We start from the raw sequence: 26,327 nt of genomic DNA, 5'->3' as shown, positions 1-26,327 counted from the left end.
ACAGGGGATGGCTTCATGGAAGGGGCTAAGCTTGAAAGACAAATAAAGAATATACACAGTGATATGTAAGAAATAAACCCGTTTCTCCAGTCTTTCAATTGATCCTCATATGTGTAAAGAGAAGTCACATTAACTGAACCAAACTAAACAAAAATATAATAACAACAATTGCAACCACAACTGACAAGTATTTAGTGTTTTTTTTTCTTTTGAGGGAGTAAAGTAATTTTCATGTATTATATAATAGCACCTATGGTTTATACAGCTTAGTACCTAAACACTTTTACATTTTAAAAATCACAGATCCATCACATATATTGATTTCTTTTTTCTTTCATGCATATTAGTGTTGCCTCCCCAACAAGACTACTGGGTCCTGGAGGGAGGGGATGGTGCCCTATTAATCTCAATCTTATGTAGTGTCTTACTTATATGGTACCTTCACAAACAAGACCTCATGATCTCCCCAGAGCACTATGAGGCTATTTTAGACAGATACGTTATCTTCATTTTGTAGATGAGGCAACTGGAACCTAGAGAGATGAAGTGATCTATCTACAGTCATGGAGCTAGTAAAAGGGAAGGAGTATCATAGAGTAGAAGGAGCACTGAATTTGTAATGAGAAGACCTGGGTTTGAATCAACTCTGTCATTGCTAAGTTATGTGACCCTAGGCAAATCACTTCATGTCTCTAGGTCTCAAATGCCTCATCTTACACAATGAGGGAGTTGAATTTGATGGCTGCTATTGAAGTCCCTTGACTTAGTTTCCCTATTTGTCAAATTAAGCTAATAACACTTGCCTTGTCTACTTCGTGGGATTTTTGAGAATGAGAAATGGTATAAGAGCTCTAGAAACTATAAATGGCTATGAAAATGTAAGATATTCTTGGGGTTTGTGGAAGAAGGTAGACAGGGAGTCACAATGAAATGGGCAGAAAGTATAGAGAACTTTGCTTTTTTTTTCCCCACCTGAGGCCAACTTGAAATGATTTAGCTGAAGAGGGTGAAGAGGAGATGGAGTGACTAAATCATTCTCACTGGTTTTGGGTGTGTGTGGCTTTTTTTTCTGAGAATTAAAAAAAAACCCAAACCCCAAACCCCAAAAGACAATGAAGTGGCAGATTTCCATCCTATGATTCTTCCCTTTCCCAAAGCTCCCACACTGCTTGCCAGTCAGTGGGAGAGCTACGATGGGTTGGGTTCCTTAACTCCATTCTAAGGTCTAGCCACTGCCTTCTGGGATGAGGTCATGCATTAATGCAGACTTGCACAGAAGTCGAAGGAGGTTAGTGCTGGCGGTCCTGGAAGCACATGGATTTGCTCATTGGCTAAAGAACCCTTTCACTCATAGTGGTCATGTTGGACAAGAGAATCAGAGCTGTGCGGTTCTTCCTTGCTTACTTTGCAGATTTTCCCTCAATCTCTCCTCCAGGGGGTCATCATGGCCCAGTCATCCTGGGTTCTTGAAGGCTATGCAAAGGAAGGTGAGCTCTGACAGGTTCTATCAAGTTGGAAAGGATTCAAGAAGACTTCCAGTGATGGACAGTATGTCTGAGGACCAGCATAGCTAAGTGTACAGAGGCTTGTCATCAGCTTGGCCCCAAGGTGGTAAATATTTTGGCCATAGCAACTCTAGAAACAACATCTAACTGAGTCATAGAGGGGTTGTAATGTATGTTGGTAGGATGAAATTACAAATACCTAAAGTACTGAAGCATTTTGTAAAATGTTGCAGCATTTTGTACAATAAAGGAACTTTTGTATTTCTTTGGTATCCACAAAATATTAGAAGACCCAGAGAAAGATCTTTAACACATGGGGTCGCCTCTCCATGGATATGAAGGCTATGGACAAGGATAAGATGTCATGGGCTGAGGCAAGGAAACTTCAGTAGTGACCAAGGAAAAACAGGAAAGGATTGTCAGTAGAACCCCTCCAGATTTCTTGGTCACATAAAACATTCTCCGGGAAAAAAAAAAAAGAAACACTAAATCTCAGAGTTGGAAAGAATTACAAAAACCACCTGTCCCGATTCACATCTCATCATGAAATCACAGAGAGCACAGCCTCTCTGGTCCCTTCCTGTTCTAGGTTATAGGATTGTAGGTGGGACTTGAATTCGGGTTTTTCTGACTCCAAGTTGTGTGCTCTGTCCACTGCTTCTACAATCCTATGAATCTTTAGGAGACTGAGAAGTGGAAGGGCCCTTAGAGGCCATTGAGTCTAACCTCCTCATTTTAGAGATGAGAAAACTGAGGCCTAAAGAGGTTATGTGACATGTCCAAGGTCATACATCTAGTAAGTATATGAGATGGCATTTGAATGGTCTTCCTGACTCCAAGTTCTGTGTTCTATGCACTATTTCATGCTGTCTCTATAATCCTCTAGGAGACTTAGATCTAGAAGAGACAGGGGGAAAGGAGAAGGGAATAGTCATTTATATAGCACCTACTATGTGCCAGGCACTGTGCTAAGTATTTTTTACAATTATTCTCTCATTTGATCCTCACAACAATCCTAGGAGGTAGGTGCTATTATTATCCCCATTTCATAGTTGAGGAAAGTGAAGCAAACAGAGGTTGAGTGACTTGCCCAGGGTCATACAGCTAGCATCTAAAGCTGGATTTGAAACCAGGTCTTCTGACTCAAGGCTGTGCTACTGTGCCACCAGCCATCTATAGGACAGGCTTCTGGTGGTTAAATTAAATGCCCAAGGCCACACAGTTAGGTAGCAGAGCTAGAATTTGAACCAAACTCTTCTCAACCCAGATCCAGCACTTTTAATGGGATTTCCCTTCAGCAACATCCCAGGCAACTATTCATCCAGCCACCTCATGAAAGCCTGCAATCATTAGGGCACCTCCTACCATCCTAATTTTACAGAACAGTAAACTCAAGCCAAGACAGGTCAAATGACTTGCCCAAAGTCACAAAGCTAGTCAGCATTCCCGTGTGTACTCAGGGACTGTAGAAGCCTCAGCATCACTTGGAATCCTGCATCTTGAATCCCCCTCTTATTTCCATAGGATCCACCTCACTCTGTTTTGCCAAAATCATCATTCCCAACACTTGTCACCTTCTCAACTTTCAGCTGGGCCTCATTTCCTGCCCTGATTACAGAGATGCCTCATCTGATCCCAGATGAAACAACAGAAACTGTGTGTGTTGCTATGCTATGTCTGAAATTTTTGAAGAGACTGCCAGGGGTGGGTCTGTGTGACAGCAGCTGCTGGAATTAGGCTGTCCTGGGCGAGCCTGACCCTGTACTGGGCCAAAGCTTCCTTTGCGTCGGTGCTCATGAAAGGGAAGGAATGTAACCTTGGATGAGTCACTTCATTCTCTCTGGGTCTTTGTTTATCATCTGAAGTATGAGGGTTGTGGGATAGAGAATCTCTAGGATTCCTTCTAGATCTAACATTTTATATTATAGGTCTCCTTTCTAGCCCTAACATTCTATGTTATGGGACTCCATTCTAGCACCAACATTTCCATATTCAAGGCTCTGATATTCCACGTTCCTTCCAGGTCTAACATTTTGTGTTATAAGGTTGTTTTTTTCCCCCATTTTGAATGTTCTATAATTCTGAAAGTACAGTGAAATATTCTTAAAATCCAAGTGCAAGTTCAAGAACTTGGGCTCAACCCAGGGTTGTCTTGGAGGCAACAGACATTTAATTCTTTCCAAAGTCATTGTATCTTAACAGAAGAGGAAACAGAATACTTAAACGACCCTATCTTAGAAAAAGAAATTGAATAAGCCATAAATGAACTCCCTAAGGAAAAAAAACCCAGGACCAGACGGATTTATGTTAATTCTACCAAACATTTAAAAAACCAAACTGTTTTGGAAAAATAGGTAAAGAAGTAGTCTTACCAAATTCCTTCTATGACACAAATATAATTTTGGTACCTAAGCCAGGGAGAGCAAAAAGAAAGAAAGAAAACTACTGATCAATTTCCCTAATGCCCATTGATGCAAAAATTTTAAATAAAACACTAACAAGGAAATTATAACAACATACCACAAATCCCATACTATGACCAGGTTGGATTTATATGAGGAATGCAGAGTTGGTTCAATATTATGAAAACTATAAGCATAATTGACCATATCAATAACAAAAACAAAATCATATCATTACATCAATGGATGTAGAAATAGCTTTTTGACAAAATACAACACTGATTCATTTTTTTAGGCAATTGGCGTTAAGTGACTTGCCCAAGGTCACACAGCTAGTGAGTATCATGTGTCTGAGGCTGAATTTGAACTCAGGTCCTTCTGACTCCAGGGCCAGTGCTATATCCACTGCACCACCTAGCTGCCCCTGCACTGATTCATTTTAAAAACACTAGAAACCATAGGAATAAATGGAGCCTTTCTTAAAATGATAAGTAGAATCTATATAGAACAAAGAGCAAGCATTATCTGTAATAGGGATAAACTAGAAGCCTTCCCTATGAGATCAGGGGTGAAACAAAGATTTCCATTATCACCACTATTATTCAGTATTTTACTAGAAATGTTAGCTATAGCAATGAGACAAAAAAAAAGAATTGAAGGAATAAGCACAGGCACTGAGGAAACAAAACTATCACTTTTTGTGGATGATATGATGGTATACATAGAGAGCGCTAAAGAATCAACTAAAAAACTAGTCGAAGCAATGAATTACTTTAGCAAAGTTGAAGGATATAAAATAAACTCATACCAATCATCATCATTTTTATATATTACTAACAAAAGCTGGTAGAAGAGAAATTCTATTTAAAATAACTGAAGATGGTATATACACAGGAGTCTACCTGCCAAGACACAGACAGGAACCTTATAAACTTAATTACAAAACACTTTTCATACAAATAAAGACACATCTAAACAATTAGGAAAATATCAACTGCTCCTGGGTAGTCTGAGCCAATATAATAAAAAATGACAATACTACCTAAAATTAATTTACTTATTCAATGGTATACCAACAAACTACCAAAGAATTATTTTATAGAACTAGAAAAAGTAATTCAAAAAATTCATCTGGAGGAACCAAAGGTCAAGAGAATCAATGAAAAAAAAGTGAAGGAAGGTAGCTTGGCAGTACTACATATCCAACTATACTACTAAGCAATAATCATCAGAACAATGTGGTACCAGATAAGAAATAGAGTGGTTGGGGCAGCTAGGTGGTGCAGTGAATAGAGCTCTGGTCTTGGAGTCAGGACAGCCTCAATTCAAATCCAGCCTCGGACACTTAACATTTACTAGCGGTGTGACCCTGGGCAAGTCACTTAACCCTGATTGCCTCACCAAAAAGAAAAAAAAAGTAGAATAGTTGATCAATGGAGTAGATTACACATACAATATACAGAAGTAAATGATCACGGTAACCAAAGATACAAGCTACTGGGGCAAGAAATTACTATTTGACAAACTGCTGGGAAAATTGGAAAGTAGTCTGGAAGAAAGTAAGCCCAGACCAACGTCTCATGCTATATATACCAACACAAGATCAAAATGGGTACATGATTTAGACGCAAAGGGTAGTAACATAAATTAAGAAAGAATGGAAAAAAATTACTTGTCAGATCTATGGATAAAAGAAGAGTTCATGACCAATTAAGAGATAGAGAGGATCATGGGAGATAAAATGGATAATTTTGATTAAATGAAAATAAAAAATTTTGCACGAACAAAACCAAATACAGTCACAATTAAAAGGAAAGCAGGAAACTGGGGGAAAATTTTTTACAGTAAATTTCTCTGAAAAAGGTCTCCTTTCTCAAATATACAGGGAACTGAGCCAATTTTATAAAAATAAGTCATTCCCCAATTGATAAATGTTTAAAGGATATGAACTAGCAATTTTCAGAGGAAGAAGCCAAGGCTATTAATAGTCATGTAAAAATACTCTAAATCACTAATACTTATAGAAATGCCAATTAAAACAACTTTAAGGTATTATCTCACATACATCAGATTGGCTAACATGATAGAAAAGGAAAATGACAAATGCTGGAAGGGATGTTGAAAAATAGGGACACTTATGCACTATGGTTGAGTGGTGAACTGGTCCAACCATTCTGCAGAACAATTTGGAACTATGCCCAAAGGACCATCAAACTACACATACCCTTTAACCCAGCAATATCACTACTAGGTCTGTACCCCAAAGGGATCAAAGAAAAAGGAAAAAGGACTCATATGTACCAAATGTTTATAGCAGTTCTTTTGCGGTGGCAATGAATTGGAAATTGAGGAGATGCCCATGTATTACGGAATGGCTAAACAAGTATATGATTGTGATAGAATACTATTGTGTTACAAGAAATGACAACATAGAAGGTTTCAGAAAAACCTGGGAAGACTTACATGAACTGTTGCAAAGTAAAGTGAGCAGCAGCAGTAGAACAGTGGACACAGTACCAACAACATTGTAACAAAAATCAACTGTGAATGATTTAGCTAATCTCGTCAGTAAAATGATCCATGACAATTTCAAATGACTCATGATGAAAAATTCTGTTTACTTCCAGAGGCAGAACTGATGCACTCTGTTGGAAGACTGAAGCAGATTTTCTTTCATTTTCTTAATTTTTCTTGCCTTTTCTTTCTTCCACAACCTGGCTAATGTGGAAATATGTTTTGCGTGACTTTATATGTATAACGGACATTGTATTTCTTGCCTTCTAAATGGATGGGGAAAGGGCCAAAGGGAAAGAATTCAAAACTAAAAATAAAAACTTAAAACCAAAGTCATTGTATAAAGAGAAGCTAAAATGTATAATTTCTAAAGAAACGGGGCAATGATTTGCCTGCAAATGCCAAAGCACGGAAAGAACAGGCAAGATCCTCAGGGAAGCAGGATAGTGACTTTTGTCTTGTTGCTCATGTGTCCTGGAGTAGATAGCAGGACCTATTGCGGCTAAGTTTCTGCATGGGTAAAATGGGAATTGTGACATGTTGAGGTTTATTAGACAATGTTCTGAATATCTCTAATAAACTTATTAGGCAATGTTGTAGATTATAGTTACCTATGTTTAGGTCTTTTCCCTTTGCTGTATTCTAAGTTCCATGAGGGCGAGGATTGAGCCTTAATCTAAACTTTATACATTCCCTCATTACCTATGCCTCTACAGTTCTGTTCACATATAAAATAAATATTTGTTGAATGAATAAATGAAGGAATGAATGAATGGATGGATAACTAGCTGCTGTCTAACCAGGGAATTTAGCTGATTATTAAGTTAGCCTATGCCCAGAGCTTAGAAGACATAATGCAGTTTAGCTCTGGGTAAACTTAAACAAAAGCATTAAGTGTCAGGAATAGTGGATACCCCCTCAAATGTGGGGGAGGGAAATCAAACCTTACAAAGAAGGATGAAGACTCAGCCTCTCTTCACCAGCGCTGAGCTTGTCTTACTAGGTTACTATTTGCCATCTATCATCAGGCAAACAGAACACCTCTCCAGTCTGCCTGATGACCAGTGGCAACTTTCCTGTCTGGCTTTAAAGTTCAACTGTGAACAGCATAGTGTTTAAAGGGCTAGGGCTTTGAGTGGGATGATAGCACAGACACAGCACATTCCGAAAAAGGGAAAGGGTATGTCAGAAAGGGTATTAGCCAGAGAGTTAGAATGCCTTGGTTTTGATATGCTATATAGCATATGCGTATATAGCCATATGCCATATGCATCATATGACCTTAAGCAAGTCAATTTACATTCTCTGAGACTCAGTTTCCTCAACTGTAAAATGAGGGGATTAGACTAGATGTACTCCAAAACTCCCTTCCAGATCTAACTTTACTTAGTAATAACAATAACAATAATAGTTTTCATTTATACAGCACTTCAAGGTCATAATATAAACAAATTAGAGGAGTATGGAAGGAATTACCTTTCAAATCAGTGGCTAGGTGAAGACTCCATGATCAAACAAGGAATATAGAGGATCATAGGAGATAATAATAATTACAGCAACTAACATTTATATAGCACTGAAGTGCTAAACACTTTACAATTATTATCTCATTTGATTATTATAACAACTTCGGGATGTAGGTACTATCCTCATTTTACAGATGAGGGAAATGAGGCAGACAGAGGTTAATTGACTTGCCCTGTGTTACACAGCTAGTAAGTGTCTGAGGCTGGATTTGAAATCAGTTCTTCCTGACTCCAGATCCAGCACTCTATCCACCATACTACCTGGCTGCCTCTGAATAAATAGATAAAATGGGCAATTATGATTACTAAAATTAAAAAGTTTTTGCACAAACAAAACCAAAGTTACCAGGGAAACAGTTAACTGGGAAAAATCTTTGCCACATATTTTTCTGAAAAAGGCATAATTTCCAAGATATATAAGGAATGGATTCAAAAGGATATGAACAGGATGTGAACAGTTCTCATGAGAGGTAATCCAAACTATCTATAGTCATATTAAAAAATACCCTGAATTACTAATAATTAGGGAAAAAAATTAAATCAGTTTTGTGGTTCCATCTTGAACCAATCAGATTGGTGAAATTGACAAAAAGTGAAAATAATAAATGCTAGCTGGACTATGGAGAAATAGACACATTAATGTACTCTTGGTGGAGCTGTGAATTAGTACAGCTATTCTGGAAATAAATTAAGAACTATGTTCAAAAAGTTACTAAACTGTGCATCCCCTTCTCCCAGCAATAGTACTAAGAAGTCTATACCCGAAAGAGAACAAAGAAAGAGGGAAAGGACCCATATGTAAAAAAAAAATTCTAGTAGCTCTTTTTGTGGTGGCAAAAGAATTGGAAACTGAAGGGATGCCCCATCAATTGGGGAATGTTTGGAGAAATTATGGAGTGTGAATTCAATGGAATATTATTGTGCTATAAGAAATGATGAAGGGGGAGGTTTCAGAGATGCCTGGGAAGACTTAGATGAACTGATGTAGAATGAAGTGAGAAGAACCAAGAAAACAATGTATATTGTCACAACAACATGGTAAAAACAAACAACTTAAAAAGACTTAAGAATTCTGATCAATGAAGTGACCAACCACAATTTCAGTGGATGGATGAAAAATGCTATGAAAGAGAGAGAGAGAGATAGAGAGACAGAGGGGGAGAGAGAAAGAGAGAGAGAGAGAGAGAGAGAGAGAGAGGTGATGGACTATTATGTAGAAAGAGTCACACATTTTTGGACATGGCTAATATGGGGATCAATTTTGCTTTGTATATTTGTTATAAAGATTTTGTGTTTTTTCTTTCTTAAAAATTTTTTTGTTTATTTTTATTTTCAACATTCACTTCCATAAGATTTTGAGTTTTAAATTTTCTGCCATTCCCCCTCCTTCCCCTTTCACAAGACGGCGTACAATCTACTTATACATTCTTATTAAGCATATTTTCACATTAGTTGTGATATATAGAAGAATTAGAAGTAATGGGAAGAATCGTAAGAAAGAAGAAATAAAACAAAACAACAAAAGAAAAGGAGAGCAAATAGTATGCTTCCATCTGCATTCAGACTCCATAGTTCTTTCTCTGGATGTGGATAGAATTTTCTATCATGAGTTTTTTGGAGTTGTTTTAGATCCTTGCATTGCTGAGAAGAGCTAAGTCTATCAAAGTCAGTTATCATACAATGTGGCTATTACTGTGTACAATGTTCTGGTTCGGCTCATTTCACTCAGCATCAGTTCATATAAGTCTTTCCAGGTTTTTCTGAAGTCTGCCTGCTCAGTATTTCTTACAGCACAATAGTATTCCATTACATTCATATACCACAACTTGTTCAGTCATTCCCCAATTGATGGGCATCCCCTCAATTTCCAATTCTTTACCACCACAAAAAGAGCTGCTATAAATATTTTTATGTGTGTGGGTCCTTTTCCCATTTTTATGATCTCTTTGGGATACAGACCTAGAAGTGCTATTGCTGACTCAAAGGGAATGCACAATTTTATAGCCCTTTGGGCATAGTTCCAAATTGTTCTCCAGAATAGTTGGATCAATTCACAACTCCCCCAATAATGCATTAGTGTTCCAATTTTCCCACATCTTCTCCAACATTTATCATTTTCCTGTTTTGTCATGTTAGCCAATATGATAAGTGTGATGTGGTACCTGAGTCATTTTGATTTGTATTTCTCCAATCAATAGTGATTTAGAGCATTTTTTTTCATATGACTATAAACAGCTTTAATTTCTTCCTCTGAAAACTGCCTATTCATGTCCTTTGACCATTTATCAATTGGGGAAATTTTTTTTTCTTTTGAGGCAGGAGAGAAAAAAATAAATAAATGCTTGTTAATTGGAAAACAAAAAAGTTTACCTCTGAGGTAAGTGCTATTATTATTCCCATTTTACAGTTGAGAAAACTGAGCTAGTCTGTAAGAAAGGATTCAAATTCAGTTCTTCCTGACTCCAAGTCTAGGACTCTATCCACTCTGCATACTGCCTCTACACATGTGCTTGGTAAGATGTCTGTTTTTCCCTTGAGGTCTCTGGCCTTAACATTCATTTTGGAAAGGCTTGGGAGGTCCATCTAACCCTCTCACCTTCTGACTGGTGGAGTGGGCATGAAGGCAGGGCAGGAGGATAACCTTAGCACCTAATGAGCATGTGCTTCCCCAAATATGGCCACTACTTGCTGGATTTACTGTATCAGAGCATGTAATAGGGTGGTGAAAAGGTGCTAATTAATGGCTTTAATCTTTATGTGTATCTGGATCTTTCTGATGTGCTGTTACTGCCAAGACCTGCCATTTCTGGGAGGGGTCAGAGGCCAAAAGGCCAAGAGTAGGTGTTTAAGGGCTATAGGAGACCATAGATGGGAACCTTGCCTAGGAAAGCTTATGCTCCATGTCCTTATTTTACATAAAATGTATTATACTTAAATATTTCAAATATTAAAATATTAGAGCGTAAAGATTTTTTTTTTGGAGGTAAGAGGGAACTTACAGAGCAGTGATTTCTTTGGTGTAGAAACTCTCTCAACTGATGTAGATCAGTCAATCATCTATAACTTTTAGCCTCAGGGGCACTTTGAAGGTTAAGTGACTCACCCAAGGTTATACAGTCAAGTATTTGTCTCAGAAAGGACTTGAACCCAGATCTTCCTGACTCCAAGATCAGTTCTGGAGCTACTGGGCCATGCTGCCTCTCATGGATAAAATCATGATATACTACAGATTACCTTGATAAAGTTCTTTAAGGCTTAATAATAATAATGATAATAGCTAACATTTACATGGTACCTACTTTGTGCTAGGCACTGTGCTAAGCACTTTACAAATATTATCTCATTTGATCCTCACAACCCTGGGAGTTAGGTGCTATTATCCTCAGTTTACAGACAAGGAAACTGATGCAAAGAGAGGTTACATGACTTGCCTAGGGTCATATAGTTAGTAAATGTCTAAGGCTGGATTTGAACTCAGATCTTCCTGACTCCAGGCCTAGTACTATATCCACTGTACCACCTAGCCATCCCCACATATCCCTCTTCTCACAGCAATCCTGAGAAAAAGGTAGCACAAATATTAAGATTGCCATTCCATAGGTGAGGAAACCAAAGCTCAGAGAGGTCAGAAGCTTGCCCAAGGTCACACAGCTAGTGTCTGAGCCAAGACTTGGTCCCAGGTCTCTTGACTCCAGGTCCAGTGTTATTTCCTTCTCATCCTAGAACGCTCAATCCCATGGTTAGCCAGAGACAACGTGGCAAAACAGATCAAGTTTGATTGTGTTTTATTCTTACTATTATTGATAATAACAATAAAAGCCTACTCACCTCTATCTTAGAAACCCTGGTTTTCTTCAAAACTTGAGAAACACCTTCTCCATGAAATCTTCCCTGATCCTCCTAGCTTCTAGTGCCCTCCCTTCAAAATCTTCATGTTAACGTACATGTTGTCTCCCCCAAGAGAATGTGAACTTCTTGGGGGCAGGGACTGTTTCATTTTTTTTCCCCAGGGCTTAGTACAGTACGTGACATATAATTTACATTTAAGAAACTGCTAATTGATTGATCAAAAAGACTCCATGATTTACAAAGTGATTTACATACATTATATCATCTGAAACTCACAAAAAAACACTATGTGGTAAGGAGGCAAATATTAACAGATGTTCCCCTTTTACAGACAAAGAGACTGAGGCTCAGAGACTTGCCCCAGACATGAGCTAGTAAATGGCAGAGCTAAGACACAAACCTGGGTCTTCTGTCTCAAAACCCAACACTCTTTCCGTTATATCGTTTCTACCCTCTATTATGTAAGAAGATAGGGTCTAATGATATGTTTTCTTCTTGGAAATTTTATTACCAGAGTAGAAATAATATGAAAGACTTCTAGTGAAGGAGAACTCACTGGTACTTCAGGACAGGTTTAATTGTTAGGAAGTTTTTTTCCCCTTTTATCAAGTCAAAATCTCCCTCTCTTCAGGGTCCACCTATGCTATTTGCCCTACATCTCAGCATTTTTTTTTCCTCTTTCCCCTCTAGGAAATTGGCTTATTTGGCTGGTGCATCTGTCTCTCCTGGGAGGGCCACCATTCAGGCCTGATGACCTTGAGACTACATACATGGACAGTGCCAAGCATGCATCCAATGTCTCTGCCTCACTGCCCAGTAAGCCTAAGCTGGTCCTGTGAGCTGTGGGGAGAATTACCCAGACTCTAGCCCATTTTCCGGAGGCCTGTACTTGACACAGTACTAGTATCTCCTCCTCATCTTTAGTCACTACTCTCATGTATTCAGTGTTAAAGGGACCAGGACATCCATGATGGTTTGCAAGTCCAGACTGACTTAGTTAAAAGGTGATTTGTCCCCAGAGGGTTTGTTAAGTGAGGTACCTACTATGACCCCAGCTTTATTTCTGGTTCGGGCCTGCTTTGAGACCCCCAACTCACCCTGGATGTCATCATTGAACATGCAGTACTTGTTACGATATTTGTGGAGCAGGCGGAAGGCGTTGGCGTTAGCAAAATCTTCAAACTGGATGAGGCAGTTAATGCCAAACCTGTGGGCAGAGGAAAGAAATGAGAGCATGTAGCATCATCTCTTTGACAGATTTCCTAAGTCCTTACCTGGACTTAGGCTAGTTAGAACCACATTGGGGTATGCAGGATTATGGGAGCAGGCGTTACAATGTTTACTGGAGAGAGGCAAAAAAGCAAGGTCAAATAGAGGACAATGGATTTGGAGGCAGAAGCCCTGGGTTTGAATCTTGGTTCTGCCATTTTTTTTTACATGAATGACCTTGGACAAGTTCCTCTCTTGGACTTGGTTTCCTCATCTGTAAAATGGAGGGGGAGGGCAGTTGTACTGGAGAATCCCTTCCAGCTTGAATTCTATGACCCACCAAACACCTTTGACATTTGGTTGGCTAGTTCCTTGGTTAGAATTGGAAGAGGGAAGAAGAGAAGCCTGGAATGAGAACCTCTTTTCTCTGGGTGGTCATTAGGATCTATCAGCACAGCCTCGGTTTCCATGTACCTGGAAGGGTTCTGTTAGTGGGGGTGAGGCTGTAGATGAATATCTCCATGGGCTGTGATTATCCCAGAGGGAAATACAGATAGCTCCCTCTGTGTAGTTGTTCAATTGTTTCAGTTGTGTCTAACTCTTCGTGACCACATTTGGGTCACATTTCTTGGCAAAGATACTAGAATGATTTACCATTTCCTTCTCCAGTTCATTTTATAGGTGAGGAAACTGAGGCAAACAGGGTTAACTGATTGCCTAGGGTCACACAGCTAATAAGTATCTGAGGTGAGTCCAGGCCTGGCACTCTATCCACTGTACCACCTAGCTACCCAGCTCCTCTATAGACCAAAACAACACAGAGAGGCCAAGTTCATGGAATCATAGAACCTCAGTTGTAAGTGATCTCCAAGATCATCTGTATCTGTATAGGACTCCCCTCTACAATACCTCTGGCAAGGGAATGTCCAATCTACACTTGAAAACCTTCAGTCAGACTGAACCCACTGGTCTCTCAGGCAGACCATTCTATTTTTGTATATGTTGAATTGTTGAGAAGTCTGTGTCCCTGTGGATTCTACTTATGGTTCTTTCTTCTGTCCCTCCAGACCAGGCAGAAAAAGGCTAATCCCTCTTCAACATGCCAGTTTCAAACACTTAAAGACAATGTCTTATCTTCACTCTAGGCTAAACATCTCTAGCTCCTTGCTTCCTCATATGGCCTAATAACCTTACAGGCCACTGAAGTAGCATCAGGGGCAGGCTTATAAATGGGCTTTTTCCTAGCATGTTGCCATCACCTTCAAATGTCCACCCTTCCCACCTCCCCCCAACCTAGCCTTTGGACAATGCTTGACATCCTCTTTTAAGAGATTCATTCCTTTAGGATAACACATTATTAGTGAAGATGCCAGTTGACAATTAGACGCTTCTGTCATCCATTAACACCTTGGTGTGATTTGTACTTTGCTGCTGTTTATCTGGTACTTCTCAGCTCAAAAATGTAACCTTCAATTGAGAGTTGATTTTAAAAAAAGAAGAGAAGGAAGTTCAGGGCTGGGGGCCCTGCTCCCAAGGGCAGATATTCTTGGAGTTCATAGTAGGGGAACCTAGCTACATTCTACTATATTGGCAGCATGAGGGCCCTGGGCACCTCAGAGGATAGAATACTATCATAAAGAGAGGGCCATGAAAAGAACTGGGAAGAAGGTATCCACTACTAACTTTGCCTGCAATTTAAACTGACTTCCCTTTCCCTAACAGTAACATCATTGTATAGGCAAGTATTTGAAAATAACTAAATTATCTTTAATGCTCTCACCTTATAAATAATCTTATCAAATCATAGAATGTCAGGGGTAGAAGAGATATTGGGATCATTGAGTCAAAACATCTTAATTTACCAGCAGGTAAATTGAAGGTCACAGAGGGAAATGAATGATCCAAGGTCACACACACAGCAAGTTATCGACAGAGGTGAGATCATCACCCAGGTTTTCTGACTTTCAGCCTGCTCTTGCTATTTCTGCTCCCCTAGCTCACAGAACCACAGAATTCTAAGGCTAAATGCACTGATATGCCAGCAAATATTTAACAACTGGATCTCTGGGGGGGAAAAAGTGAAAATGACAGACCTTTAAGTTTAATCTGAATTATTAACATTATCTCCATCACTTTCTTAAGTCTGGACACTCAAGAAAACAATAAATCAAGTCCTGATTTGTAGCATTTGCTGGTTTCTGAGGCATAAATGCTTACTCTGAAAATTTAACAATCATTTATCATGAGCTGTTACGAGCTGGCTCCAGCATACTCCTGGCTGGAAGAGAATTTTAGAGATGATTTAATTCAATTTCTTCATTTTCCAGAAGAAGAAACTGAATCAAAAAGATGCTACTGGAAAGAATGTAGGAAGTATTCTTAAACACAACAAAGCCTTGGTCAAGAAACTAAAGGGTTTAGCAGAATAGATGGTGTCTTCTTCGCTGAGGCCCATTGGAGGCAAGGGATTCCAAAGAGAAAAATCAATTTGGGAGGTGAACAGCTGATTAAAAAGATGGTGTCTTGTGTATAATCTATATCAAATTGCTTCCCTTTTCAATGAGGGGGAAGGGTAGGGAGAGAATTTGGAACTCAAAATTAAAAAAAAAGAATATTAAAATTTTTTCCCATGTAATTGGGAAAATAAATAAAATATAAAACTTTTAAAAAGAAGAAGATGGTGTCTGAGAAAGGGATTTGGATATCTGGACTATGACTTAAAATGTAGGAAAAGAGTAAATACATCTAACAAGGGCCAGTAAGAACACATTTGTCCACATTTGTGCAAATCTGATCAAAAGCAATTTAAACTGAAAAGGAAGGGGAAGGGAGAAGTTGCTGATTTCCATCCACCAAGCTGAGTACTATAGAGAGTAACTATAATGTCAGAGGAAGGATAGCTGTTGAGATACGTTGAAGCTGATAGGAGATGAAACCCCCTAAAGGAGCCCTAAATGAAACCCGTTGCCTCTGATATCAATGCACAAATTTGGAGGTCTCCTAAAACCCTGAAAAAATGATGTGATTCTGTGAAATAACGTGCCCAAATAACAGTGCTACTCAGGGGACCCTACAGGGCCCAGGGCTCTGCACTAAAGAACTAAAACAACATGCCTTCCTAGAAGAGTAAAGATTTGTCAAGGTCCCTACGGGGTGTGAATTTCAAATATTTGGGAGGAAAATAAAATGTTTTCTGGGGCTAGTGACATTTCTCTCCCCTCTCTTCCTACAGAAGGCCTCCTGTGCACAAACCCTTGATTTTCTTCTCTTCACTGATAGAAGGCTGAATACTGAAAAGGTCAGAGCACAGAGCAGCATGACACATACAGGCTCTCAAACACACACAGTTAGCTGACCTTTAAACAGCTCCATTCTCCAGTGCTAGGGGGTAATTTCTCTGCCGTATTCACTCCACAGGGCACTATTTCTCTTTGTTGTACTTATAAGAACCATGGAACATACGGTGAAGCTCACTGCAGACAAAGACATCTAATCTACTTTCTGGGCACTAGAAGGCCCAAATAACAATAGCAGTAGCAGGAGTAATTAGCTAATATTCAAAGAATACTTAAGGTTTGTGGAATGCTAACTGCCAACTGGAGCTCCTTTCTCTAGGGTATAAAAGAGGCATCACTTAAGCAAGTCAAGACATCACCCAGTAGAAACATTGGTCCTCTTTGAAAACAAAAGACAAGCAACAGTATAAAAGTGATCCTGTGGTCTCACTAAAGCCATCTATCGATATTTATTATTATCCCCATTTGGAGATAGGGAAAATACATTTCAGAGAGGTTCATAGATCACAGATTTAGAGCTGGAAGAGAACTTACAAGTCACTTAGTCCAGACCCTTTGTCACAGATGGGGAAACTGAGATCCAGTGGAGTTTAGTGATTTGTCCAAGATCACACAGTAGATGTAAGAGCCAAGATTCGAACCTAAGTGATCTTGGGCAGGGCACTTAATGTCTTTGAGGCTTATCTCCCTTATCTGTAAAACATCAAGGTAGGGCTAAATCTCCTCTAAGGTCCCTTTGCAACTCTACCTCTATGACCACTGTGAATCTAGGTTCTCCCTTGGCATGAACATACTGAATGAAGCAATCTTTCCATGGCCCTACTCACTGCCTTTTGTTGCTGTTAGAAATATCTCCTCTCTGAGCTCATGTGGTAGGTAACTGTGGCCTCTCTCTCTCTCTCTCTCTCTGCATGAATATGTATGTATGTATATGTGTATGAATGCATGTATATACATACATATATTCATATTATATATATTTATTTTATATATATATATTTACCACAATGTAGAAATTATAGAGGTAAAAACTTAGGTTTTATTTTTATGCTCTAGCATAAGTTCAGGCCTCAGAAAAAAGCCTGAGCCCCTATTAGGACTCTTACAAGCCCTATTACAGGCAAAATGATATCAGAGTGACAGAGAAATAATTCTTTTACATACTACAATCTTGTGCATTCTTCTTAGGCCATAAAAGTTAAAAGGAAGATAGAGTCATAATCCCATACCACCTAAAAGTTGAGCAAATTTAATTAAACAAAGTGGTAATCTCATACACGGATAGGTAGGTGGCAGGTGAATAAAGTACCAGGCCTGGAGTCAGGAAGACTCATCTTTTTGAGTTCAAATCTGGCCTCAGAAACTTATTAGCTGTGTGACCCTGGGCAAGTCACTTAACCCTGTTTGCCTCAATTTCTTCATCTGTAAAATGAGTTGGAGAAGGAAATGACAAACCATTCTAGTATCTTTGCCAAGAAAACCCCAAATGAGTTCACAAAAAGTCAGACACAAATGAAAAACGACTAAACAACTGCTTCTACCTCATACATTACCCAAGGAAGCAAACTTTGTCAAACAAACTCTATAGGTAAACTAAGTCAGGTTACAGATTAAACTACATCTAGAGGCTTCACAAATAGGCTGATTTAGGAAAATATACATGTTGTCAAGGAGTCAGTGACAGTTGTGATTTCTCCTCCAGCTTCTCATCTAAGGAGTGTTTAAGGCTCCAAGTAAATTTTGTCATCTTATAGGACGGATTTTGGTCAGATGAAGCTAATACTAACAGAATACAGACTTTGAGTTAACCAAAATTTGAAGGAGGAATGGCCCTGAGTCCCAAATAATTAAAGGAAATAAAAAAGTTCCCCTAACAGTATAAACAGGACTACAGAGTGGAGTGTTAAAATTATTCAAGGGGAGAAGCTCTTTTGTATAATACTCCAGGAGCATCCATTAAAAGCAAATACAGGGGGCAGCTGGATGGTGCAGTGGATGGAGCACCGGCCCTGGATTCAGGAGGACCTGAGTTCATACCCAGTCTCAGATACATAACACTTACTAGCTGTGTGACCCCAGGCAAGTCACTTAACCCCATTGCCTAGTCAAAAAAAAAAAAAAGAAGCAAATACAGGTAAAATAGTTTGACCACAATTTGTAATCGATACCTATAACAACAACCTATGTAGACAAACCTCGTATGTACATGATTCCAGGGGATCCTTACAACCCTGTGAGGTAGGTAGAGAAAGTACTATTCCCATTTTAAAGTTGAGGTAATTGAGGGTCAGGGAGTTAAGTGACTTAGGCAAGGTCATGTGGGTAGTAATCAGTCAATATGCATTTATTAAGTGCCTTCTATATGACAGACAACTGTGCTAGGTGCTGAGGGAAGATTTAAAGAGAAAAGGGAAGCAGTTCTCACCATCCATGAACTTATTTTCTACTGGGAAGAAAACATGAACATAAATAAGTATATACAAAATATGTAAATGTAAGGTACCACCTCTTCTATGTGAGAACAGTTTGCTAATTGAAAGGGACTGAAAATGGACTTTGGGGGCAGAAAATAAACTATTGTTTAAAGAGTATTAACCTGCCAAGGATGTAAGCTATAATTCCTTTTGTGTATAAACAAATTTGATTGCAAAAAGGAGAAGAAAAAGAAGTTTTGTTTATAAAAAGCCAATAAAATTCAATTATGAAGAAACACAGCTTTCACATGTACATGAGATGAGACAGACTGCTATGGAGGACTGAATACAGAACTCATAGAACCTGTTAGGAGACAGAGAAATGACTCCGAATTCAGGATACCGTAGTACCTCAGCTTATTTGCATGTGACTTTTTAGAGCTTGAGAGGTTAAAACTCACAAAATGATAAATCAGGTAATTTGGGGGGAAAGACTATTGCCTTGTTCAAGGGGCAACATTGTGGAGCTTCATACCATGCATACCATGACCTTTCTTATACAACTTAACATTTGTCCTTGGTGGTGATAGTGGGGAGCTCTAGCAAATAGGGAGGAATGGTGATGAAAAAAAGGACTGATATAAGTGACAGAGCCTAGATTTAAACCTAGGCCTTCCTGTTTCAAGTCTAGTACTTTTTCTACCACCCACTCTGATGCTATGAAATGCATCTATAAAAACCCAAATAGGAACATTTTGTTAGTTCTGTTGGAATTACAACATATATTTGTAATACTTATAATAAAACTAAGGAATAAGGCTGCAGTCCTTTTAAACATTCTATAATTTAGAGTTTCTGCTAGGTCAGGCTGGCATTCCCCCAATGCATCCAACTTAAGGAGGTTTAATTATCCTTGGTATACACAACCTTGGATTTGAGAAATCTGGCTTCAATTCAATTCAGCTCAATTCAAGTCAATTCAAAAGACTTTACTAGGTGGGTACTATGTAGAAGAAATAAAAACAAGTATGTTATAGTTCCTTCCCTCAAGAAACTTATATTCTATTGATGGATATAATACGTATAGAGATAACTAAATATAAGAGCATTTGAATAAAAGAACACTAGCATTTGAGGAGATCAAGAAAGCTCATATGTATTATAATATGAGGTGGATCTCAAAGGAAGCAAAGGTACCTCAGGGATGGAAGTGAGAAACAAGCATATTCCAGATACAATGGGATGTGGCTTCTGCAAAATCATGGAGTCAGGAGATAAACTGCCAAGTCAGGGGGACGATAGAAGGCTAGTTTGGATAAAAAGCAGAGCTTGTGAAGGGGATACTTTACTGAGAAATAATTTAAACACTGATATTCAGTATTTTAAATGATCTACTTACACCTGACTAAAGTAGCCAAGTTGACAGGAAGAGGAAAGAACCAACGAGCTTTTAGGACATGCAGGCAGAGCACATCACATTTACAATTTACATGAAGCCTTATATGAAGAAATAGCACTATAACCTTTCTGAAAACCTTAGATTTTTATTTACTCAGTGCATCTCTGAATTCTTCTAAGTCTTGAGTATTTCATCTCCAATAAGAAATATATTATGTATGTGTGGTAACAATATGGCTGAGTAGAAAAATTTACTGTGGTCAAGAGACCACTGAATCACATAATATTAGAACTGGAAAGGATGTCAAAAGTCTCCTCAGTACATGAATAATAATCTCCTTTAGAGCATATCTGACAAATGCTCATCTAACCTTTGTTTGAAGCCCTTCAGGGATAGGGGACTCACTACCTCCCCAAGCAACCCATTCCATTTTTGAACAGCTATAATTGTAAAAAAGTTTTTTCTCATTACAAACATGTATATTCAAGCAAACCAAAGTCACACCTTAGCCATTACCCCTGCCCCAACAAAACAAAACAAAACAACTTCACTCTGCACTCTGAATCTATCACCTCTCTGTCTGGAGGTAGATGGCAAGTTTCATCATGAGTCCTCTGGAACTGTGGTTATCTACATTGTGTTGATCAGAGTTCCCAAGTCTTTTGAAGTTGTTTGTCTTTATAGTACTTTCATTATTATTATTATTTATATTATTATTTTTGGCTAGGCAATGGGGTTAAGTGACTTGCCCTGGGTCACACAGCTAGTTAAGTGTTAAGTGTCTGAGGCTGGATTTGAACTCAGGTCCTCCTGACTCCAGGTGCTCTATCCACTGTGCCACCTAGCTGCCCCCAGTACTCTCATTATCATATAAATTGTTCTCCGCGTTCTGTTCGCTTCGCTTTGTATCAGTTCATATAAGTCTTCCCAGGTTTTTCTGATACCATCCCCTTCATCATTTCTTACAGCACAACAGCATTCCATTATATACATACATATATGTATATATATATATATACACATATATATGTGTATATGTAAGTATATATACACCACAACTTGTTCAGCAATTCCTCAAACCCTCTCAGTTTCCAATTTTTTTTAATACCACAAAAAGACCTAATATAAATATTTTTCTACATATGGGTTATTTTCCTCTTAGAAAATTTTTCTTTTAAAATAGATTTTTATTGATTTTGTTAAATATTTCCCAGTAACTTAAAATTTTTTAACATTAATTTAAAAAATTTTGAATTCCAAATTCTCCCCTTCCCTCTTGCCTCTCCCCCACCCATTGAGAAGGCAAGCAATACATCAGTTACACATGTGAAGTCACATCAAACATAATTTCATATTAGCCATGTTGCCAAAAAACACCCTTAAAAAAGCAGAAAACATAAGGAAACTTAAAAAGTATGTTTCAATCTGCACTGAGTTCATCTGCTCTTTCTCTGGAACTTGGATAGCATTTTTCATCACTGGTCCCTTGGAATTGTCTTGGGTCATTGTTTTGATCAGAGTAGCTAAGTCTTTCACAGTTGATCACTATTACAATATTGTTGTTACTATGTACAGTATTCTCCTGGTTCTGCTCACTTCACTTTGCATCAGTTCATATATGTCTTCCCAGGTTTTTCTTAAACCATCCTGCTTGTCATTTCTTGTAGCATAATAGTATTCCATCACAATCACATACCATGACTTATTCAGCCATTCCTCAATTGATTGTCATTCCCTTGATTTCCAGTTCTTTGCCATTATGAAAAGAGATACTATAAATATTTTTGTACATATGGGTCCTTTTCTTCCTAGAAAGCTTTTTTTGACATCAAGTTTAAATCTGCCTCTTTGAAACTTCCATCCCCTGTTCCTAGTTTTTGTCCTCTGGGGTCAAGGAGAACATGTCCAATCCCCCTTCTGTCCTTCAAATACTTGACAACTTTAACAATCCCTTAAGCCTTCTCTTTTCTAGGCTAAACATGCCCAGGTCCTTCCACTAATCCACAAATGACATGATCTCAAGGTTTAGTTCTGACTAAATCTGGGGTGAGTCCCAATTCTGCCATTCACTTCCCAATATGACATTGGGTAGGTCTCCTTGTTTGAGGACTCTGTTTCCACATGCATATGGACATTGGGCTATATTTCAGGGGTTCTTAACTTTTTTTTGTGCCATAGACTCTTTTTGCAGTTTGGTGAAACCTATGGACCTCTTCTTAGAATGGTGTTTTTAAGTGCACAAAACACATAGGATTAAAAAGGAAACCAATTATATAGAAATAAGGTTACCAAAGTATTAAAGATTCCAAGTTCATGGATCCCTTGAAATTTATCTGTAGACTTCTTAGAGGTCAATGGACATAAGGTTCAGAACCCTTGGCCTAGAGGATTTCAATGGTCCCTTTTGTTCCAGCATTAGACGTTTCTAGGATTCCAGTCTATTTAAACGTTCCAGATTTGAAAATTCTCTCTCTTCCACCATCAGCTTATGAGCTACAGAGGATTCCCCATTGTTAGTCAATCCCCAAATGCACTTTTAAACTCTTTACACCATGGATCCTGGCAATGCTGAAGGAAACTTCTAATACAGCTATGATTTAAAAAAATCCTAAAGTTATAGATGACCAACCCAATCCAAACACAGAGCTGGCCAGACTGCCCTCTGGGAATACACTAGGAAGTGGCCTTAATGCAAAAGCATTCCAAGGGTAGGGATCTCTGGAAAAGCTGGAGGGTTTATGGGTGGAATTTATATTTTTTTCTTTCTTTTCACTTCCCCCACCCCACTCTGCATCTCCCCGCAAGTAGTTAATAAGTTCTAGCACACAAATAAGAATCAACTGATAACTCTAAACAAATATCAACTTTCAGATAAGTATGAGGACTGATAGGGTGATCAGACTTAGAGTTGTAAGGAACCTCAGAGGTCAAGCGCAACCCTCTTCATTTGGCAGAGAGGAGAAAAATGGAGCCAGAAGTAATTTCTACAAGCTGATCTGGATGGTGGAAATTTTATGTATACCTGCTAGCTTGATGTTGTCCTTCAGGGAACTGGAAGGATAGGAAACAGCCTTTCCTTTTCTAGTGAGAAACAGTCAATGGGCAGCCTGAGGTTTGATAAGAACAAGCTTTAGGTGGCCTTTCTGATGGATGGTTTGCTACACATGAGGGGACATGCCATTCTCTCAAACACCTGGAAGCAGCTTGACCTCTTCCAGGCCTGAACAAATATTAGGACACGTGAGCGTAGGTGAGTTAGGTCAGACGCTTCTCAGGGAGGAACAATAAAAAGTGACCATCAACATTTTTATATCTTTCACTACACAGTGCCTGACCCCTTATTTTTTTTTAAGCCATTCAGTGGAAACATCAACTATCACCTAACTGAATGCTATTTCCTTTCCTTTCAGGAACTAGTGTTGACATAATTATGGATTCTCTAGATAGATAATCTAGAGAGGCTACCTTTCCTCTTCTCTTTGCTCTTCTCTTCTCTCCTCTCCTCTTCTTGCCTCTCTTCTACTTTCTCTACTCTCTTTTTCTCTTCTCTCCTTCTTTTTTTCTCTCCTCTCCTCTTTTTTTCTTTCCTCTCCTCTCCTCTTCTCTCTTCTCTTCTTCTTTCTCTCCTCTCCTTTTCTCTTCTCTCCTTTTCTTTTTTTCTCTCTTCTCTCCTCTTTTTTCTTTCCTCTCCTACCCTCTTTTCTCTCTTCTTCTCACCAAGAACTTCTGAATGTCCCTCCAGCCAGGCAAAAAGTATCTTACTCACCACATGGTAAGAAGACCACAAGTTAAAGAAGGTCTCGGCATGCTCCAATTCCTTCATCAGAAGACGCATCTAAGCAGCAGGCTCCCCAGCCTTCTCCATGTGAAGAATTTCATCAGCAGGACTCAGTGCATGCTTATAATGGACTCAGGGGCCAGTCTCTCATTATAGCATGTATGAGGTACTATGAATAGTACATATTAGTTGACACAAAGAGAATGTAGCTGGGGGATCTTCTGAGATAAGAAATAATACTAGAGAAGTAGGGGCTTGTAGATTGCTAAGAGCCCTCTCTGACAGAAAAATCTGAATGTTATTACTTGGTAGGCGATAGGGAGTCAGTGAAAGTCTTTGAGCAGACACGTGGCATGATCAGATATGTGTGTATATGCGTAAGATTATTTGAACAACAATATGAACGATAATGGCAGTGCAGCAGAGAGAGTAGTGCAGAAGGTCTTTAAGGAGACTATTAGAATAATCAAGGCAGAGAGTAATGAAGATCTGTACTAGGGTGGAGGTCATAGTAATAGAAGAGGGGATAGATGAGAGAACTATTACTGAGATGGATTGACATAATAACTGATTGAAAATGAAGAGTAAGGGAGAGAAGAGTTAAAGATGCCTCCAAAGTTATGAACATGGGGACCTGATCTCTGGTGACACAGACAAAGAATCAGAAGGAAGAATAGGTTTAGGGGAAATCATTGAATCATAGAGTAATTGAGATACAGATGGAAGAGATCTTAGGGACTTTAGTTCAATCTCCCTCCCCTTTGTTATCACAGATCAGTTCCCCATGTTTGTAATCTTGGAGACTGGGCCAGAAGTCAAGGGACTTGAGTCTTGATCTTGGTTTACTAACTAGCTGTGTGACTTTGGGCAAGACGGATTAGACGATTTCTAGCTTGAAACTTCCTTCTTTCTGGGATGACTCATCAGTCTCATGGAGGGATTCTAGAATGGTGGGTTAAGCTCTGGACTTGCAGTCTGGAAAACCCAGGTATGAATCCTGCCTCAGATACTTACTATGTGTGTTACCATGAATAAGTCACTTAACTTCCCTGTTCCTCAGTTTCCTCATCTGAAAATAAGCTGATTGGACTGGATAGTATCTAAAGTTTCTTCCAACTTAAAATTATGATCCTATGAATCCAACCTCATGTTCCCTTAGATACTGATTTAATGGTATAATGTATGAGAAAGTGCTTTGGAGAGTATAAAGCACAACATGATCATAAAGCATTTTTATTTTCCCTCCTTATCTGAGAAAACACAGGCCTTCACACAAAGGTTCAGAGAAGCCAGATGCAGAGAGATCCGCATGCACTCTGAATATATATTCTCCTATTCTTATATTTGGGGGTGGGTGGGGGCAGGAGTGAGGAAGGCAAAGAAAAGGGCAGGGCAAGGAATATCTCTAGGTAACACAAAGCAGAAGTGAGTTGACCCCCAGACAACAGAATTGAAAAGAGACCATCTGGTGCTAGAAATGTGATGAGAGCCCAGTTTTCTTAAGCAATGAGAAGATATGGAGGCAGTGGCAGGTAGACCATGGACATGACTCCTCATTTGAATTATGAAAGTTCTGGACTAGATGATCTCTTAAGACCCTTCCAATTCTAACACTCCAGGCTTTGTAATTCTCGTCGTTGTATCTCCAAAGCCTAGTACAATGCCTGGTACATAGTTGGCATTTAATACATGTTTGTCGATTAATGAACTGATTCTAGATCTGATCTTGTGACAAAATGACCCCTGAAACAAGACTCCCTTCTCAGAGTCCAAACAAGCCATCATTTCAGAGTCAAACGTCCGTTCCAAATAGGTCTTGTTTTGGCTCCTAGTGGGATTTGTTTCAAGTTCATGGACTCTGCAGTTCATGAGAAAGCTGACCAGGTTGGCTCCACTGGGCACAGATAATCTGGAAGCTTAGGGTGCATCTGTTACTTTTAATCCTGTATACCACCAAACCATTCTATCTTGAACCATGGGAATGAAAATGTAACTTTTGAATCCCACCCACAGTGCAGCAGGGCTTTCCAATCTGAAGGGTCTAGTTCCCTTTTTCAATGGTCTAGGAGGTATAGGAGTGGTTTGTTGTTGCCACAAGCAACATTGCAGCAGCACAGAGATAGAGCAGAAGTTTTCCTTGCCCAATTACTATTCTTCCCTGGGCAGCCAGACTGGCTGGCTCCAAAGACTTGTGTTTCTAAAGGAGTAGACTCCTATATGCCAACCAACCAGATGGTTAGAGGAAACCATTACCTCTAAGCAAAAGTCCTAGAATAATGCTATCTTCATTCAGGATACTAATCTGACAGAAAGCCTAGCCCAGACAGAACACATTTTGGAATTGACTTGGATTTCCTTGGAAATTTCCCTGTTTGTCTGATTTCCTGGACAAATATGTAAATGACGTCAAAAATCCCTGACAGGACTGGATGAAG

The 26,327-nt window shown here is 39.0% G+C and overlaps 1 protein-coding gene across 3 annotated transcripts in view; it reads right to left on the bottom strand.

The window, feature by feature from the left end:
• ME3 (malic enzyme 3) overlaps window positions 1-26,327 on the bottom strand; it is a 314,844-nt gene that overhangs the window by 26,881 nt on the left and 261,636 nt on the right. For all 3 annotated transcript variants that reach the window (XM_027848248.1, XM_027848247.1, XM_027848249.1), the window contains exon 8: window positions 12,894-13,003. In XM_027848248.1, the coding sequence (XP_027704049.1) occupies window positions 12,894-13,003 (110 nt within the window). The remainder of the gene's footprint in view (window positions 1-12,893; window positions 13,004-26,327) is intronic.

This window comes from Vombatus ursinus, unplaced genomic scaffold (genome assembly GCF_900497805.2).
Source record: "Vombatus ursinus unplaced genomic scaffold, bare-nosed wombat genome assembly UNPS02005659.1, whole genome shotgun sequence".
In the NCBI taxonomy this organism is placed as follows: Eukaryota; Metazoa; Chordata; class Mammalia; order Diprotodontia; family Vombatidae; genus Vombatus; species Vombatus ursinus.
The sequence above is the reverse complement of the archived record's forward strand: the minus strand, read 5'-3'. Positions and strand labels throughout refer to the sequence as shown.